General features: G+C 41.7%; 4 protein-coding genes across 8 annotated transcripts; 2 read left to right on the top strand and 2 right to left on the bottom strand.

The window, feature by feature from the left end:
• Positions 1-233: 233 nt before the first annotated feature.
• Positions 234-2,306, bottom strand: rfesd (Rieske (Fe-S) domain containing). The gene is made up of 4 exons (XM_049734497.2): positions 1,869-2,306; positions 978-1,135; positions 765-799; positions 234-661 (listed from the first exon to the last, which is right to left on the bottom strand). The coding sequence occupies exons 2-4, from the start codon at positions 1,129-1,131 to the stop codon at positions 365-367; spliced, it is 486 nt and encodes a 161-aa protein (XP_049590454.1). The 5' UTR covers positions 1,132-1,135; positions 1,869-2,306; the 3' UTR covers positions 234-364.
• A 218-nt stretch (positions 2,307-2,524) lies between these two features.
• On the top strand, positions 2,525-4,002 carry nudt2 (nudix (nucleoside diphosphate linked moiety X)-type motif 2). Of its 4 annotated transcripts, none has more exons than XM_049734500.1 (3): positions 2,525-2,631; positions 3,124-3,250; positions 3,433-4,002. In XM_049734500.1, exons 2-3 carry the CDS (start codon positions 3,124-3,126, stop codon positions 3,738-3,740), a joined length of 435 nt encoding a protein of 144 aa, XP_049590457.1. In that variant the 5' UTR covers positions 2,525-2,631; the 3' UTR covers positions 3,741-4,002. The 4 variants fall into 4 exon arrangements, with proteins under 4 accessions (XP_049590457.1, XP_049590455.1, XP_049590458.1 ...); XM_049734498.1 differs by having other exon boundaries at positions 2,526-2,631; positions 3,418-4,002; XM_049734501.1 differs by having other exon boundaries at positions 2,550-2,641.
• A 329-nt stretch (positions 4,003-4,331) lies between these two features.
• On the bottom strand, positions 4,332-9,298 carry ube2r2 (ubiquitin-conjugating enzyme E2R 2). 2 transcript variants are annotated; one of them, XM_068652445.1, is made up of 6 exons: positions 8,822-9,298; positions 8,119-8,308; positions 7,785-7,871; positions 7,620-7,717; positions 7,390-7,524; positions 4,332-7,301 (listed from the first exon to the last, which is right to left on the bottom strand). In XM_068652445.1, exons 2-6 carry the CDS (start codon positions 8,293-8,295, stop codon positions 7,016-7,018), a joined length of 783 nt encoding a protein of 260 aa, XP_068508546.1. In that variant the 5' UTR covers positions 8,296-8,308; positions 8,822-9,298; the 3' UTR covers positions 4,332-7,015. The 2 variants fall into 2 exon arrangements, with proteins under 2 accessions (XP_068508546.1, XP_049590453.1); XM_049734496.2 differs by having other exon boundaries at positions 8,695-9,297.
• A 716-nt stretch (positions 9,299-10,014) lies between these two features.
• Positions 10,015-17,230, top strand: ubap1 (ubiquitin associated protein 1). Its single transcript, XM_049734495.2, has 7 exons — positions 10,015-10,203; positions 11,718-11,764; positions 11,838-11,962; positions 12,565-13,380; positions 13,465-13,623; positions 15,738-15,839; positions 15,954-17,230. Exons 2-7 carry the CDS (start codon positions 11,725-11,727, stop codon positions 16,092-16,094), a joined length of 1,383 nt encoding a protein of 460 aa, XP_049590452.1. The 5' UTR covers positions 10,015-10,203; positions 11,718-11,724; the 3' UTR covers positions 16,095-17,230.
• Positions 17,231-17,243: the final 13 nt, after the last annotated feature.

Here is a 17,243-nt window from a genome sequence, read left to right as displayed (position 1 = left end):
TGAGTCAGCAACACGCACGCGAGTACTTGGCTCTAATTCTCTAATTTACTGATGGTTTGTGTAGCTTCGGGTTAATGGGGAAAGGCTTGTGTTGTTCACCATTTACCTCACTTACGCAAAAGAAGCGCAATTTTTGACCCTTAATTGGACCACATCCATTCAGTAATCAGTATGCATTGTGTATAGAAGAAAAAATGAAGTTGCATCAAGCAAGCTGTGTAATAACAAGCCAATGAGAAAGACTGACTCTTTTATTACAATTTACGTAATTGTGTTTTTGGTCCATTTTTTTGTTAATTATCAGACTACTTATTGGTTAACCGGCCTCATACAGAGGTGATGTGATGTAATGTTTGCTCATCCATTAGGAAGAGTCCGTCCCCTCATAAGAATCAGCCTCAGCTTTGGCCCTTTTCTCTTTGCCCTCCTCTCCTTGGTAGTAGTCTGACTCAACCCATCCAGGCATCGTAGAGAGCTCCACATAGACGTCCCCATTGGTTTCTGTCACTGTGTGGACCCGCTGCTTTACTCCTTTTGAGAACCATTTGGGCATTGGTGGGTTTTTGGTCTTGTCTATGGTCTTGGATAAACCTTCCCCGTTGGTGAGGGAAATCTTGTACTTGTGTTTGGGACAAATTATGCACAGCGTGCCACCTAATTCCTATGCGGTGAAAAAAAACATGAATTGCGTTTTTACAGATGAGGCAAATGAAATACACATTACATTCTGTTTTTATTTGAAACAATTCAGCTCCAAGTCTCACCTCAATATCTCCAGTTTCCAGCTTTCCACCAGCATCTGTTGAGCAGGGTTAATAATCAATCCATTGCAGTAATAACACAATACTTGTTATAGTATAATCGTTATATATTATTTGCAATTTTGACTATAAATGATATTTATTACTGTATCAGACTTTGCAATGACATCTCTAAAGCAACTTGGTAGACTTCAGCCCTGCAAAAAGTGTACTCACGATAGCAGTAATAGTCCAGAGCATAGAAGCATCCTTGATGGTAGATGATCAGTACATCCCGATCATCTAGTGTTTTGAATGTGCGCTTTGCTTGAATCAAATCGTCTTTCTTCCCCACAAAATAACGCCCCTCTAGTGGCTCCGTCTGCTCCATGGCACTGTGAAATTTGGCAGATGTCATATTTTAGAACAGTATTTAGAACAGTGCTCAAATTGCCCCTTTGGAAAATGTGAGCACCCCCAAACTCAAAATAGAAAATAACTCCACTATGGAGACATCACAAATATTGACCTACATTATAGAGACAAGTAAACCACATTCTGTCATCCTTCCATCCCAAACTACTATCAGACTCATCTTCATGTGCAGTCTTTGTGACATTATTCTATAAATATCTTCATGCAGTGGAATCTGACCCCAAGAACAATTCATGTAGTGGAATAATGAGCGCTTCAGTGCAGGCTGTTTAAACACAGTAGTAGGAGAGAAAGTCACATGTAAGGAAGCCTCCAGCCAAATTGTCAGATGAATTACATTAGATGAGGGAAAGAGCAAGAACTTACAATGTGATTTGGTCTACAAAAGGATTACCTCTTCAGTAGATCATCCTGCAGAAAATGGTGTTTTTCAGAAAACCTTATGTTCAAGTGACTATTTTCTTTACAGCTTATTCTGTTCAGGGTCATGGGAGCATAAGGCTCAGACTGCATCTCAGTAAGTTACAATTGATCGAAACGAGTGGGAGCCAAACCCACACATGAGAGTTAGTCCAATGAACCACTACAACGTCAGTCACTCCACATTCAAACACGTTATGCCAACATACAGAGTACCAGTTCATCTGTCTAACCAGATTTTTTTGGCTTGAGAATAAAAATACATCCTTTTACCTTCAACTTCAGCAGCTCCTCCGTGTCCTGTGTGCCAAGCCGAGGAAATATATGGCTGACAACTCCACACTGCGTGGGAAGGAGGCCCCATATTTGTTATCTTCAGACACACGCTGCTTTCAGTGGCTCTTATCAACACTCTGTATCACTCTCCTGTTTCCTCCATGCGCAACAGCTTTAGCGGTTGAATTTGTAGACGAAAAGTCAAGAACATATTGTATTATAGGATGATGATGATGATTATCCTAATTTTTTGTTAAGCTCAAATATAAGCAGATTTAAGGTGATCTGCACTTTATGATAACCGTAACAATAATGATGATAACACTTATTACTTATTACCCGTAATGATTTAGATATTTTATAGGCATTTTATGCCAGTAATTTTGCCCGATTCAATGTGGACAACTTAGTAAATTAACTTTGCAAAACAATATTTCAGTCTAATCTTTCTTGAGCAAACTTTGGCCTGTAGGAATTTAAACAGCTTTGTTTTCAAATTAGTAATTTTAAACCGACTCACTCAAATTTACCCGAAAAAAACATTGGTGTGCATAGAACTGACTGAATTTTATCTTAATATAATATTTATTATTTTTGTTTACTCGGTTATGAATTAGGAAAGAAACACATCAAACGTGTTTGGTTTTAAACGCTTTTTTAAAAGCAGAACCATTTACATGTTTTAATACCTGTCCGGACTGTTTTCGGGGCGTACTCGTGCGCCGTGTTTTCAAGTTCGTAAGAAACAAGCTACGACAAGGTAAGCTCAGGTAGATGAACCGTATGTTCCATTATTCTATTCTTGTTTTTTTTTCTTTTCTAATATAATTTGCTGCATATCCATTACAATAATGCAATGTACATAACACCAAAGAAGCTCCAACACTTCCAGATCAACAAGCTCATTTATCAGACACATAACGAGAAACATGATTACAAATCTACCTTTTACGAATACAAAATCAATTATTGCCGTTTGCCACGAGTAATTAAATTAGCTTTTGAATTCCTGAACATTCTGTGATTATATTTAATCTCTTAAAGCTTTTCTCTATTTTAGATTAGCATGTTTATGCTATTGCCACTCGAAGGCCATATTTCCTGCCAAAATGCAGGATCTTCCCTCGTTAAATGTATTCGTGCAAATTTACTGTGTAGTCCAAATAAGTTTTAGTAGTATCAGTTGTTGACGTTTTTGGTTATTATTATTTTGTGTAAATATTTAATAGATTTGTTTCCTCTCTACCACAAGATGGCGCTGCGAGCCTGTGGCTTCATTGTGTTTCGACGTCTTGCTAGTTGTGCTCCTCCAACAGACAACATTCAGTACCTCCTCTTGCAGACCTCATATGGACAGCACCACTGGACCCCACCAAAAGGTAAAATTAGAACATGCTTTACCCTCGTTATGTGGTCGTCAACCATATTGCACTCTTAAAAACTGACTTCTCGGTGAAATGTTGGGGCAATCTAATGACAACCCAAACATGTTTTGAAATGTTCTTGAATTCCTCAGTTCAAATGCAACTAATTAGTTTACCACCAGGCCATGTGGACCCAGGTGAGGATGACCTCACCACCGCTCTTAGAGAAACCAAGGAAGAGGCGGGCCTTGGCGCAGAGGACCTTCAAATCATGGAGGGGTTCCTGAAGGAGCTGCACTACGAGGTAAGAGGCCGACCCAAGGAGGTGCTTTACTGGCTTGCCGAGCTACGGGACCCGGGGACGGAGGTCACTTTATCCAATGAGCACCAGAGCTACCGCTGGGTCCAGTTGGAGGACGCCTGTACTCTAGCCCAGCACAAAGAAATGCAGGACACTCTGAGAGCAGCTCACAGATACTTAGAAGCTCAGCAGGACAAGCAGTGACACTAGCAGTTCTACAGTCACAATGTCAAGTAACTGTACTTAACAGTCCTTAGTCCAGTGGGATTGGCAAATACAATGTGCTCTCACTTTACAATGGAGTCGAGTCCCCTTCCCATGGCAAATTTGTATATGAGTCGAAATGTAACATAGGCTGTCAATAGCCTCTCTAACTAAGAGTTTAAGTCAATGAAAGTGATTTAAAAAAAAAAAAAAAAACACATTTATAAGCCGTAGAAAATCAAATAAACAATTGCTAAGATCATACCTGAGCAGACCTTCTTGTGTTCTGGTATTCTAAATTGCTGTAGCATGTTTTTTAATGTCATCATGTCATTTTATACTTTAATTAATTAGTATAAAAATTGCACCATTAGGATTTCACTGCTGTTTTTGTGCTAGTTCTACTGGCAGCGCTTACTCAGCTGCGTGCAAGGGTCTGTCCAATCATTATATTTCCTTTTTTGCACAAATTAGCTTTATTATATCCATCCATTTTCTGTTCCACTTTGTCCCCACGGGGGTTGCGGGTAATAATATAATACATATATTTATTATTTTCAACATCCTCAAAGTTAAAAAACATTTACCGCCTTGTGATAGCATACTGGTTTATTGATGAATTCCAAATGTTACCATGGCAACTGTGCCTCAAGTCAACCCTTATTTCAACCCCTCGGAAACCAACAACTCGTCTAGTGTATTTATATGACTTGTGGGCTCAAACAAAACCAGTGGCATTTTGTTTACAATGAAATCTTTTATCAGTGACACTTGCATCCTCAATAACAATAACACACTAGTGGACAAAAAAGAAAAAACCCAATGCATACAGCATTTAACATTGATAGATTTGGACACACTCAAAGATGCAGTTCGATAGGTGCTGAGAAACCAGATGACAGCCTCATCAGGATCTCAGATTGTGTGTCAGTTGGGGTGGGTTTATCATACATTAATGAAGTACGTGATTAACCCATTTTGTCTGTGAAAGAGGAGTTTGGGATTCATTCAATTATCCATCAATAGAAAACCAATGTGGATAATGAAGTACAGCAGCGATGGACTGATTGATTGATTGATGTGGTCATAGACTTATGATTGATCAGCATTGCAGACTCAGATTGATTAATTTTGATGAAATTAGGAAAAATGGTGCGGTTTTCCAGAAACCACTAACATAATGGATCCTAGAATCCCAATTGGCCACTTCACTTTCATGACATTATCCTCATAGTTGCTTGAGTCATTTCAAGACCGAATCAGGATGTGCAAGTGATGGTAGGATAGCTTCACATTCGATAGACACACGAGATACATCAAATGTTCTCATCACGAAAGGAAAAATAAAACACCAAATGAGGGAGAATACACAAGAAAAGGTCAGGCAACGTCGCAAAATCTGTTCTATTCGTGACCCACGTTTGAGCTTTTTGTCGCGGAGAGTTTCCATAGCACAGGAGCAAACGATTCACTCCTTTGGTTTCACATTCAAATCAACCTGCGTTTCTTTAAATCGCGTGGAAGTCTGCTACTCCGCTTTAATTAAAAAATATATATATATTCAGCTGTACTTCAATTCCTTGGCATAAAATCCACACAGATATTCTAAATACCTGTGAACACATTTTAAAATTCTCCTGCACCGCAAACACAGAAAAAGTCTCGTGAGCAAACCTAATCAAAAACCCCGCCGGCCGTGAACCCAAGTGCACACATCACACGTTGACGTTGTTATTCAAATACAAACCAAACTGCATTTTGACTTCTGTCTCGATCGACAGGCGACAAACTCGACTGCGGTGTGGCACGGTACTAAGCATAAAAGCGTCAGGGCGTGAAAGTGTAACATTTTTACGTCAGTAACATCGTGAGCAACCTCTGGAGAAAAAAATATCCTTAGCTTGAGTGGATTTTGGTGATTTGAGGGCAAAATGAAGCTTGAGTGGGGACCAACATCAACACTTGTAAACAATCCTGCTGTGGGATTGAAGGCGACCGTTTGCCCTCGGAAAACATTACGATAAAAGAAAACCGGGTGACAGTCGTCCCTTGTTGCTTTTTCCACTCTCAGAGAAAGTCTTTAGAGGCCCTGAGGTTTGAGAGGCAGAGAGGCTTGCTGAGAAAAGTCTTCAGCTCGCTCACCCCCTTTTGAGGGATCAGTGGTGATGGACGGGGCACAGCGTAGCCTTGTGTTAACACACTCTAGCATGGAAAAGGCAGATGCCAGCAAGTCGTTTGCAGTTTCACTGTCTATCCTCACTCCTTGAAAAATCCACACACGTTTAGGAGGACATTACAAAAAGTGACGGGTAAGATGGAGGGTGGTCAACACTATGGCAGGCAGACAGCAAACAGTGGGGCCCGAGAGAATGCGAGCGGGCCATTATTTTCATTTATCAAATGCGAAGAGTGACTAAATTGGCAGCAATGTCAGTCAGAACTTTGACAACGATGCAACTGACCTCATATGCCTGCACGGTAAATACAAAAATATGATGAGGCGCTGTATCAAAAAATATTCATTTGAAAAGACAATAGTGCTCATTTGACACAGTTTTGGCTACCTCATTTAGCTACATGAGCGGTACAATAGGCAAGGTGTCGCAAAATTCACCATATGTCTGTTTTGCCCCCCCCCCCCCCCGGCATCATTCGGACATGCGAAGCCATTTTTGTCAGCTTAGTTCGAATGATACCTGAAATGAAATAGAAAAACATTTCGTGTATGATGAATTTTGGGACACCCTGTATTGGAAATACAATGCAGTTCTACACCACAATAATTATTTAGTAAAATACCTCTCGACAGTGAGTCAAAACTGAGCCTTATTGTCTTATTTTGAGGACAGAGCATTTGCCTAATGAAGTGGTCAGTAAGCGCGCAAATTGGAAGCTGCTTTTCCACGATAAGAGTTCTTCAAAATAGTCATTTAACATCTTTAGAAGATGTAGTCTCAATTGTAAGACTGATTAGATGCCATGATGTTTTCATCTTTGTATAATCTAAAAATCATAAACATTACCAGGAGGTGGATAGAAGCAACGCCAAATTGTTTCTGCAATACATTTGTACCAGACCAAGTGCAAGCTGTAATTAAGGCAAACGGTGACTCGACGACAAACTTTTTAGTGAAAACTATTGGGGGGGACGTTATTTGACTGTTTAATAGTTGATGAAAATGTTTTGGCAGTAGACTTTTGGCCCCACTGTGTACGCACTCACACTCACACACACAAAATGAGGCAGGGGATACGGACAGTCGTGCAGATCCAGATCATGACTCTTCGTTGCCAGAGTCATCCTGGTCGTCGTAACACCTGTTAGACGTCCCGCCGTCCTCCACGGAACCGACCGCTCCGGCTTCGCCTATAGACTCCATCTCGCTCTCGTCGTCGTCCTCCTCGTCCTCCTCCATGTCGTCGTCGTAAAGGTCATCATAGAGAAGGTCCGAGCTACTGTCCTGGGAGGGTACCCTGGTCTGGACGCAGTATTCCGCCAGCGTGGTCGGAACTTTAACGCCGTCTCGCTCGGCGTCGGCCGCTGTGGACATCACCTGTTTTCTGCGATTGCATGACAAGCAAGTTATTCTCAGGTCTTCAATATGGCAGCAGGTCAGTATATGGTTGAATCGTGTACATGCAACCTTGCCTGATAATCTCCGCGTACTCTTTGTCCTTGCCTTTGCTGTCTCTCCACCTTCGAAACATGACTGAAGCGTCCACGTTTGCAGGGGAAAAAGTATTTGGCTCATTGAGTAGAGAGATGACGCTAAGAAGGATGGTCCTATTCAAAAGAAAAACATGCAAACAAACGTAAGTCAATAATACAAACAAAAATAATAACTTTAATATTACACTGTTCAAGGAAATATCTTTTACCTGACATTCTGGGTTGGATTCCATCTTTCTGACGGCAGCTCTCCGCTCTGTGGATCGTCAACTGGAGGATGCAGGATGGAGATGCACACGTCGCCATTCTGAGGCAGAACAAGAGGGCCCACATGAAGTATACCAAGAAGGCCAGAACACATGTAAGAAGAATACCTCATAAATGTTTGGGTGCCACATTTTGGTGATGAAACGGAAGGTTGGTGGTAAATACGGGTAGTCCACTGGGAATTTGATGTGAGCCTGGAAGAGCAATTGTTATTACAAGTGTTGCTGAATGCCGCAAATGACATGACATGCAGCTGTGCCCATTGCAACTCCATGAGAGCTGCGTTAGAACCAAAGCATTCCTTTTTGCAGTAGCTAAGATACGAGCACTGCGCTCCTCAAGTGCTGGTGCAAACTTGTTGAGACAAGAACAAGCACTCAAGCCTGTGAGGCAGACATGTTAGCAGCTAGCCCATACCAGTAGACGCAAATGTTCCCTTACCTTAAAGTAGCCTCCCTCATACAGGGTGTTCGGAGGCCCAAAGATGGCTACCTCCCAGTTGTAGAGATCCGACTCCTGAACCAGAGTGATGCGGAAGCCTTCCACAGGCTGCTCCTGTAGTGACTTCAACTCCATCATCAGGGCCTTCTGAGAGCTCGGGGTTGCCTGATGGGCCATGCTTATCCCACTTCTGAAAGAATAAGAGGACCGTGTGAACAAGACCAAGACAGGCTTATGTTGGGGCCATTTTATGTTTCTGAATTTTTTGCATTATTATGAAGCAGTGATTTTCAACCATGGCACCAGCCCTATTGTGACAGGCAGAATGATCAACCCTTTCTCAACCATCACATTAAATCATTTAGTACTTTTTGTTCCATTATTGTTTGGGGTGCTGTGACATGTTGCCTTGGGAAACGCCGAGCTATGGCACGCTAGTGAGAAAGAAATACTTGATGGCAAAATAAGCAACAATTTCACACGTTACACTATCATGTAGTCTGTAAAGCTATCGAAGGTCTTTGATTGGTTCTCTGATGTAAAAAAAAAAGCCACATTAGGAAGACAAGTGTTTACCTGTGTTGTTGCAATGTAAATTTGGTTACAGCAGAGAACCGGAGAACAAAGTCATTGGTAGTGCTTGCCGGCCAAAGTGACACAGGGCGGTGGTGACATGAGCCGTGGATGTTATTCTCCTGCTTACGGATGATCCTCGTGTTGTGCTGCCGAAATTCTTTGTGTTGCCACTGTTGACAGTCTACATGGAGCTCGTTTCAGTGGAAGTCACCGTCTCCCGTGGATCATTCTTGGGCTCGGGAAAAGCAAAGTCGCACTCCGTGACATGTGCCCGTGCAGCTGGTTCGGTTCGGACAGGCGCTCCGCTGATCCCAGCTTGTTTGTGTTTGTCTCTGCTCTCTGGCTGTCTCAACTTCTCCCCACGTCAGCTAAACCAGTTAGCGAGCAACTTCGGTCAAACGGGGCAGTTATTTCTTCTCGCTACCGTCCTCTCTGACGGCGGGGGTGTTAGGGGCTATCGAATGCGAAGCTATGCCGTGGAAATGACAGAAGGTGAGAATCACCCTCAAGACCAACTGGGGGTTTTGATCGATTTTTTATTTTCCTCAACTATGCTTCCGGTTACCATTGCGCGTGTCTGCGGTGCGTCATCGACGTCCACAACGTGACTTGCGTGCGCGCACTCGATGCTGAACACGGATTGTTTGAACAAGCGGTTTAAATAGTATTCTAAAGTCGCTGTGACGATATCGTTTTGTAAATTTGTTATTTATATTTTGTAAATTATTTACTGACTTCACATTTTGAATGAAGTTTTAATTTCACGTGTTTCTTAAAGGCAGCGCCATGGAAAAGAGTTACGCGTTTGCTGATGTTCAATGAATGAAACTCAGTTGTCACATGTATGGAGTTTGTATGTTATCCCACATATCCAACATGCATGGCTACATACATGACTTTGACACTGAACGCTCTAAATCACAGGTGTTAAAACCCATGGCCCACGTACACATCGCATTTTTACTAGGCCTCTTGTACATCTACTTCCGTGTTAAAAATATTTTCTCAAATAGCTTCCTCACTGAGATATTGCAAGCATATCTTTGCCACCAAACCACCATTTAAAATTAATTGAGCAATACAGGCATGGATGGGTGGCTATTTTTTGCATCAAATCAAATTTCAAAAAACATGTCAATGTAGATTGTTAAAAAAGAAAATATTTAGTGCGCAACTTTGAATATGAATATACACTGAAAAGACCGTAGACGCAGTTCATACTGGCGACCAAATGATGGCAGAACTGCGCTCTTCTCCAATGTTTCGCAACCGCCATTAGAAAAGCCGAAGAAGACACGGAAGCTGAAAAAAAATACCTGCCGTCAGACGGCTGAGTGACGTCAGACAGGAACCAGTGGAAGGGAGCCTGACAAATCAAGATGGCGTCCCTCGGCAGAGAAGGAAAGATATTTCAAAACAAATAAAAAACACTGGACTATAATTCTAATTAAGACAGCACATTTATTAGAACAAAGTCATATTTGTAACGGCAAGACGGAGCAGATAAAGGTGAGAGCAATCTTTGATATCTTTCGTTTCGGGGCGGTGGCAACAGTGTGAGTCGGGTCGGGCCACTTGCGAAAGCAATGGCTTTGGGTTTTAGACTTGCCCCCAAAGCGTAAGCCATCAGACGTTTAATTCTTCGCAATTTATTTGATATCCTCGTCCCCACGAGGATTTAATTCAGCAGTTGTCACTTTATACTGACTGCTGATGTTTGTGATTTCAGACTGGAGTGACGAAATGTATGATAGCTTAGCCGGTTGCTAATCAATAACTTGGGTGTTTCGGCTAATGTTATCGTTTATCTCTGTGAGTCACACTTTGTGCTATTAGGTTGGAGAACAGTGTCATTTTCCGAAACATTACACGAATTGCAAGAAGAGTTATGTGGTACACTTTATTCAATTAAAAGTAAAATTCCACGGCTTCTAAGGTGATACGTCGGTAAAAGCGCTTTTGTCACTAACATGTCCAACTTGACTCGGTGTAAAGCATCACTGTTGTTAGTGTTTCAAACGAGAACATGATTGTGATGTTATAATGGTTATATAAAGACATTTCTAAGACCCTTTAACTCATGTGATGGGAGGATCTTCTGTGACCGTTGCAGTCACGTTGAAAGCAGCTCGAAAGCAGAACGAAATTACTGCTGCGCAGTGTCAAATGTTTTGACCCTACCCCCCTATTAATGTTATGCCTTTTATTTTTGTATACTGTATCAACTGTATCAAATATATATGCACGTGTATAAACAATGGTGTCTCTGTTAATTAAGGCATTGTTGTGTTGCATGATCAAACAAAGGATTATGTGTGCTAATTTTCAAAGCAGTGGAAAAATATGCAAAGCTAGTTAAGAGGGTGAGTAAGAATGGGTTATTTGTAGTGCCCCATAGGGTTGAGAAATTCTGCGAATTTGAAGACGGAAACTTGCCATGGGAATTAAAGTGCATATATTTGGAATTTACTAAATTTATGGTAGGGTCATTGTGGTTGAGGAACCAGATTTTATGAATGTACAATTGTTTATATGGTCATTACACCCATGTCTGGCACTTTGTTGGTATTATTAGGATCCGGAGGGGGGAGATCGGCTACATTTTTGTTCATTAGTTGAATCGGTGGTAGATGTAATATTTAACTCTACAATTGTGTTTTTGTTCTTTAATGAAAGCATTGAATATAAGCGAATTTTTAAGTGTGCTTTTTGCATGGATGTCTACTTATAACAGAACAATCATGAAATCTGTTTTTATGCTTGAATGTGAACATAACTTTGAATTAATTCACATGAAATGTTAGATATTACCCCTGGCAAGTTTCTAATTTGGAGTATTTTCCAAATCCCCCTGGCTAACCTTCCATGGTAATTTACCATACTTATTATGGAAATCTTCCACCCTTTGTAACTCTCTTGGCACTTGATGTGTTTTTGCTATTCTTCAGTTTAAAATAGTGTAATTCACTCTTCCACAGCTTTTTTCAGGGAACCTTACAGTGTGTGTCTTTTCCCCCGTACAGTATCTAAATGGCTACAAGGAAATCTGTATCGGATGCACAAAACAATGGTAAGGATTGAAGTCTTTCATGTTTAATTCTTTGTCAATTAGCTCATGTACATTGTTTTTTTTCCCCACATAGGACCTATTTGCTACCTTGATGACGTTCCCTTCAAGGTCAATGAAAAATTTCGCTGTCCTGCCAAGGTGGGGCTACCTGTTGGATTTTGTCTGCCAGACTGTACCTCTGTTTTGGTGGACACGCAGGTAATGTATCTTTTAAGTCTCTTTCAAACTACATTCTATTTACCTTGTCCTTTCAGACAAATCTGTGACAATTGTTGTCAACAGGAATGTGAATGGGAAGTGTGTCTCTGGTGTTAAATTGCACACTCCTGACATATTGGCAGTGTGCTATCAGAGATGCTATCTCAGAAGCTCGCTAGCAAAACGAAACTTGACAACACAAACATACACTCATTCTGTATTAGTATTTTACATACACAAAATGAGTCCATAATTATCTCAAAATGTAACGAAACAATCATCAGCTGATGATTCCCTTTTCATACTCATTGTAAGAACGCTACGTCATTATGAGCTAAGATTAGGCCGGGAGTTGTCAGAAGTTTCTATAAACAATTGCTATGAACTCTAGCATAAAAACAGTTGCTACGCTCGAGTGAATGACCACCAAATACAGGCCTCCGATTGGTCCAGATGCTCAATGCGTAATCACAGAGATACCTCTACCAGAACTGTTCAAAAACATGTAGTGATTTAAAATTTTTGAATATTAAATGAAGTCGAAAACGACTCTAAACGTGTTCCTTCATCTCACCCATGTCCTCTTTCTGTGATGACAACAGTATGACTTCTCTCTGGAGAATCTAAGTATTCGCTGGGGGGAGGAACTGGCCGAGGCAAGAGAAGCGGAGGCACGAGCCGAAGAGGGCGTAGCCCAACAGGACGCAGAAAATCAAGAAAGCTCTGCTCAGGCTGAGGACACGAATGGTGGTGGAGGGAAGAAAGCCTCATCTGCTGCTGGCGACCACGATCCTCCTCCACCAGCAATGAACCCTGTTTTGGCAGGATTGAGTCATGATGCTATACTCACTCCTCTGCCTGCCCCGAGTGTTGGCCCGAGGAAAATCCAGCCCAGCACTCCTCAGGCACATGGCCTCAACCTTGCTGAATTTGAGCGGGAAGAGGACCCCTTTGACAAGCTGGAGCTTAAAACGTTAGATGATAAAGAGGAGCTTCGAAACATTCTCCAGAGCCAGCCTCAACCCGCTTCTTCGGTATCCCCTCCAGTTGGGTCCCAGCAAGGACCAGCTTCACGTGGAAACACCCCGTCTCCTCCCACCAATGCCAGCCCTCCCGTGAAAGCAGTCTCTGGCCATAAAGCCAACGGCTTGGTCGCCTTGATGGATATGGACAGAGTTGGGCAGCATGGCAGATCGGGTTTGGAAGTGGAGGATAGGCCCTGCAACATCCGCTCTCTGAGTTTTCCCAAACTTTCAGATTCTGGGGATCCCGAACCAGTTAGGTACAGCTCACGCAATGCGCTCGTGCCTTCTCCGCAACGGAACCTACCAAATGGCAGCCCCCCGATCAAACCCAAGTCCCAAGTTATTGTTGCCCCTGAGAAGCTCGACTTCTGTAAGGCTGGTGGACCAAAACAGGTGAGCGCCCGCTAATTTAAACTGGATGTGGCTGAATTGTACCATCACAGACGTTGTTGATATTCTTATCGTATTGATTCCCAGGTAAACTCGCTGTCAAGTTCGGCCGGGTTGCCATGTGGGGGAGCCTTGCTTAGCATGACCCCTGCCGAGCGCCAATGTGTGGAGACCCTTGTCGGCATGGGTTATTCTTATGAGGGTGTTCTTCGGGCCATGCAGCGACAAGGACAGAATGTGGAGCAGGTCTGACCCAACCGCCCAATCATCACTCACACAATTGTGTCTCCCTTCACATTTATGTGGACAAAATAGATTGTCTTTAGTGAAATGTGCTAATAAAGCAGAAGTCACACGATATGTTTGGTTACAATGGCTGACCTCTAATTTTATATGGATTAATATATCGTCAGCCTACTAAAATAATTGTCCGAGTCGTTTTGTTTTTCAAAAAACAGAACCACCTTCTAATTTATGTATTAATTTCAGTTCAATTGGATCATCTGTTTAAGGACGTACCCGTGATCCTCGTGAGGAGAAGTGATTTAGATAATGGCTGCATAAATGACTGAAGCCTTTATTTTAAGAGGCTGATGACATTTTAGTGAAATTAGTCAAATCAATTCTGCATTGGGATGCCAGCAAAGTTTTGTTCATTTGATTTGTGCCACATAATCTACCAAGGGCCAAACCAAATGTTTAGCGTAATTTGCGCAGAATGGACTCTTTGCATGTAATTTAGTGGCTAGCTGCTGCAAACGTAAACTGAACTATCCAACTTCCAATGGGCAAGACAAGACATGTCAGCTATCATACATTGCCGGCAACAACTAATGTGTATCAGAGTTTATTTTTGAAATTGGCCTTCTCACCGCATGTTACTGTTGTGCAAACACATGAAAGCATAAACATTAGTTGCTGCGTGTAGCTTAACTTGCCCTAATACCAATTAAACATGCACCCGAGGGAGGAAAAAAAAAAGAAGCATTTTTTGGGAATTGAGGTACTCAAATTACTCGACTCACCCCTATCATAGTCGCTATGTGGTATTTTTAGGACTTGCCCCAAACCACAGAGATGTAGGTCCTCCAAAACACCGGTAAGAAAATCGAGAAAGGCTTTAATTTGTGGTTTTATTAGATTTACTATCATTAATATTAGTGTTGTAAAATGGGTGTGGGAATTTATTGTGTTCCTCTGAACATTTCCAGTTATTTGAGGCAATACGCCACTGAAAATTAATTGTCCTTTGTTTGATTAGTCAGCGTTTATAAAACATAACTAGTGCAAATATCAATGGCATCTGATAACCTGATGCTATTTATATTTGATCGATTAATATTTATCCACTGCCTAATGGAAAGAAGGACAATTAACCTACAGTGGTTTGTTGCTTTAATAAGAAATTGTCTGACATTGTATTCTTTGTGTATTCAAGTTGTATTGACATTATTAGTGTTAGGTGAAGACAGACGGACAGGCAGTTGAAGTTACTGGGCTTTCTTCTTTGGATCCATGAAGGAACAGAAAAAAAGCTCACAGTTTAAATGTAGGGCTGATTTACATTCTTCTATTCGAGATGGGCCCTAAGTTTCCATAGGAACAAAGAAAATATCTATGGATGGAAAATTATGGCCCAACCTGTAGAATTGAATTTGGATGACACCATGCACATTGAAATAAACAATGTTCATGGTATTGTTTGCATTGCTTTTGGAATTAAAAAATAATAATAATTCAGAAGCTTTCCTACTCTGCTGTTTACTCGAGACTATGAATACACTGCTGTTGTAGTTCGCCAAATCAGAAGAGGGTAGACAGTATTTTCCGCAACGGATATGACGTCAGGGCGCTACGTGCAGAGAGCCCATTCAGGTACTGTCATACCCACACATTTGCCAAGGAGAATTATCTGGCATGAATGTCTGATAGAAACTTGTATTATGCGCAATTCCCATGTAAAGATTTCAAGTTGGTGTATTGAATTTCCATCAACATTTATGGGACCCCCCCCCCCTCCCCCCCCCCCCCCCCCCCCTTTGCAAGCCTACACAGGAGTGAGTGTGACTATTTATAAATGTGCTTTGCGATTGACTTGCGACCAATCCAGGGTTGTACCCTGCCTCTCACCCAAAGCCAGCTGGGATTGGCTCCAGTTCACCCGCTATCCTAATGAGGACAAGTGGTTTAGAACAGGGTTTGTCGGATGGGATTTTTTGTGAGCTTTTTAAATTGTTTGACTCAAGGGGTTCCATTGTAATCTGCCTGATAGTCATGTGATCAGAAAATCTCACAGAACCAGCTAAAATATTGTCCCGTACAATATATTTGTCATAATGAGCATGTTGTTGTTGTCCAAGGTTCTGGATTATCTCTTCATCCACGGACGTCTTTGCGACCGGGGCTTCGATGCAAGTGCAGTGGAGGAATGTTTAGAGATGTACCAATGCTCTGAAGAAAAGGTCAGTATTTTTTTTTTTTTTTTTTGTAACAGTGGTCTGATAACAAAACTATTTCAAGATAATTTGTGTGATATTGATAAATGCTCTTAATATTTCCATCTCCCTTCTCCTCAGTCATTGCAGTTCCTTGAGCTCATGTCAAGATTTGGTGAGATGGGCTTTGAGCGGGAGGCCATTAAAGAGGTGCTACTGGTTCACAACAACGATCAAGACAAGGCGCTAGAGGACCTAATGGCTCGGGCTACTGCCAGCTGAGCCAAGCCAGTGAAGCAACCGCTGCAGAGTCCGCTTCCTGTTAACATCTCACACAGCCCCCCCCCCCCTTTTTCTGCCACCCCCCCTTAAATCACACCATGCCCTGCAACATGTGCTTGCCTTGGATGTGGATGGGACAACTGGGAGAAAAGTTGCTCTCCATGCTAAAACTGTATTGTTTCTCAAGCACTTTAAGACTGTGTGAGAGTAACAATACTTCACAGCGGTGTTTCTTCCTAATAAACGCTGAGGTTAGGTTCCAGGAGCTGGTACCGCTTTGGTTTTGAAGACGGGCGAGGCGGACCTAGAAGAATTGGGCTATTGGCTTTGATGCCATTTATATTTGCTTCCACTTGGAAGTGTTGAACTGACTTTAGGTCAGGATTTGGAGGAGGTTTAAACTCTTGAAACTGCTTAAAACAGCCAAGCTGCCATCTTCCACTGTTCAGTGCATATCCCGTAAGGAAAGGATATACGGGGCTTTCTTGAAATTCAATCAAGAAACATTCTAAATACAAAAAAACAGGATGAAAATCAAAGGCGCTCACGGTACCTTCTTTCATGTGTTTCCTCTGTTAATTTGGCCGCTTTTCATGTCAGATTCAATGTTTCGCTCAATTTGATTTCAGATTTGCATCATCAAACATTCATCATCACAACCCAAAAAAGTGATACGACTGCCCCAGGTTGCTCTTTACCTGCATAGGAACCGACCTGCTGCATGAGATAGAGGGTCTACTCTTGATTAAAACAAAATCCATGCCCCACTGGCATTGACACTTATTTTGTAATTACCAACTTATTTAAGATAGTACACTTTAATTTGAACATATAGAGTTGGATATAATGTAAGCTATGTTAACAAAACGGACACTTTTAACTTTAATTTGTTTGCATACTGGGAAAGCGTGGATGGTTGTAGGGGGATGTGCGTTGAGATTTCTGTTTTGTAACCACACCTTAGTGCAATAGAGACATGTAAAGGAACCGGTAAATGTTGTCCGGTCTTAAAAGTCTTGCTGAAAAATTGGATGGAACTTGGCAAGTTAGTAAATTTTATCATTTCATCCATCTAATCAAACATGACTTATGTTGGTTGACTTGTTCATATGTTTTGATTAAAAAGCTCATTCAGATTTGTTGCCAACA

Source organism: Syngnathus scovelli, chromosome 11, assembly GCF_024217435.2.
Source record: "Syngnathus scovelli strain Florida chromosome 11, RoL_Ssco_1.2, whole genome shotgun sequence".
Lineage (NCBI taxonomy): Eukaryota > Metazoa > Chordata > Actinopteri > Syngnathiformes > Syngnathidae > Syngnathus > Syngnathus scovelli.
This window is presented reverse-complemented; position numbering and strand designations above follow the sequence as displayed.

Bases quoted from the DNA above. Each gene is read 5' to 3' on its own strand.
- rfesd (XM_049734497.2), bottom strand. From the start codon at position 1,131: ATGGAGCAGACGGAGCCACTAGAGGGGCGTTATTTTGTGGGGAAGAAA. The intron at 800-977 runs GTGAGTACACTT...CCTGCTCAACAG, and splicing joins TCTGGACTATTACTGCTATC to ATGCTGGTGGAAAGCTGGAA. The intron at 662-764 runs GTGAGACTTGGA...TTCACCGCATAG, and splicing joins TGGAAACTGGAGATATTGAG to GAATTAGGTGGCACGCTGTG.
- nudt2 (XM_049734498.1), top strand. From the start codon at position 3,124: ATGGCGCTGCGAGCCTGTGGCTTCATTGTGTTTCGACGTCTTGCTAGT. The intron at 3,251-3,417 runs GTAAAATTAGAA...GTTTACCACCAG, and splicing joins CCACTGGACCCCACCAAAAG to GCCATGTGGACCCAGGTGAG.
- ube2r2 (XM_068652445.1), bottom strand. From the start codon at position 8,295: ATGGCCCATCAGGCAACCCCGAGCTCTCAGAAGGCCCTGATGATGGAG. The intron at 7,872-8,118 runs GTAAGGGAACAT...TTGCTCTTCCAG, and splicing joins ATGAGGGAGGCTACTTTAAG to GCTCACATCAAATTCCCAGT. The intron at 7,525-7,619 runs GTAAAAGATATT...TCTTTTGAATAG, and splicing joins AATCCAACCCAGAATGTCAG to GACCATCCTTCTTAGCGTCA.
- ubap1 (XM_049734495.2), top strand. From the start codon at position 11,725: ATGGCTACAAGGAAATCTGTATCGGATGCACAAAACAATG. The intron at 13,381-13,464 runs GTGAGCGCCCGC...ATTGATTCCCAG, and splicing joins AGGCTGGTGGACCAAAACAG to GTAAACTCGCTGTCAAGTTC. The intron at 15,840-15,953 runs GTCAGTATTTTT...CCTTCTCCTCAG, and splicing joins ACCAATGCTCTGAAGAAAAG to TCATTGCAGTTCCTTGAGCT.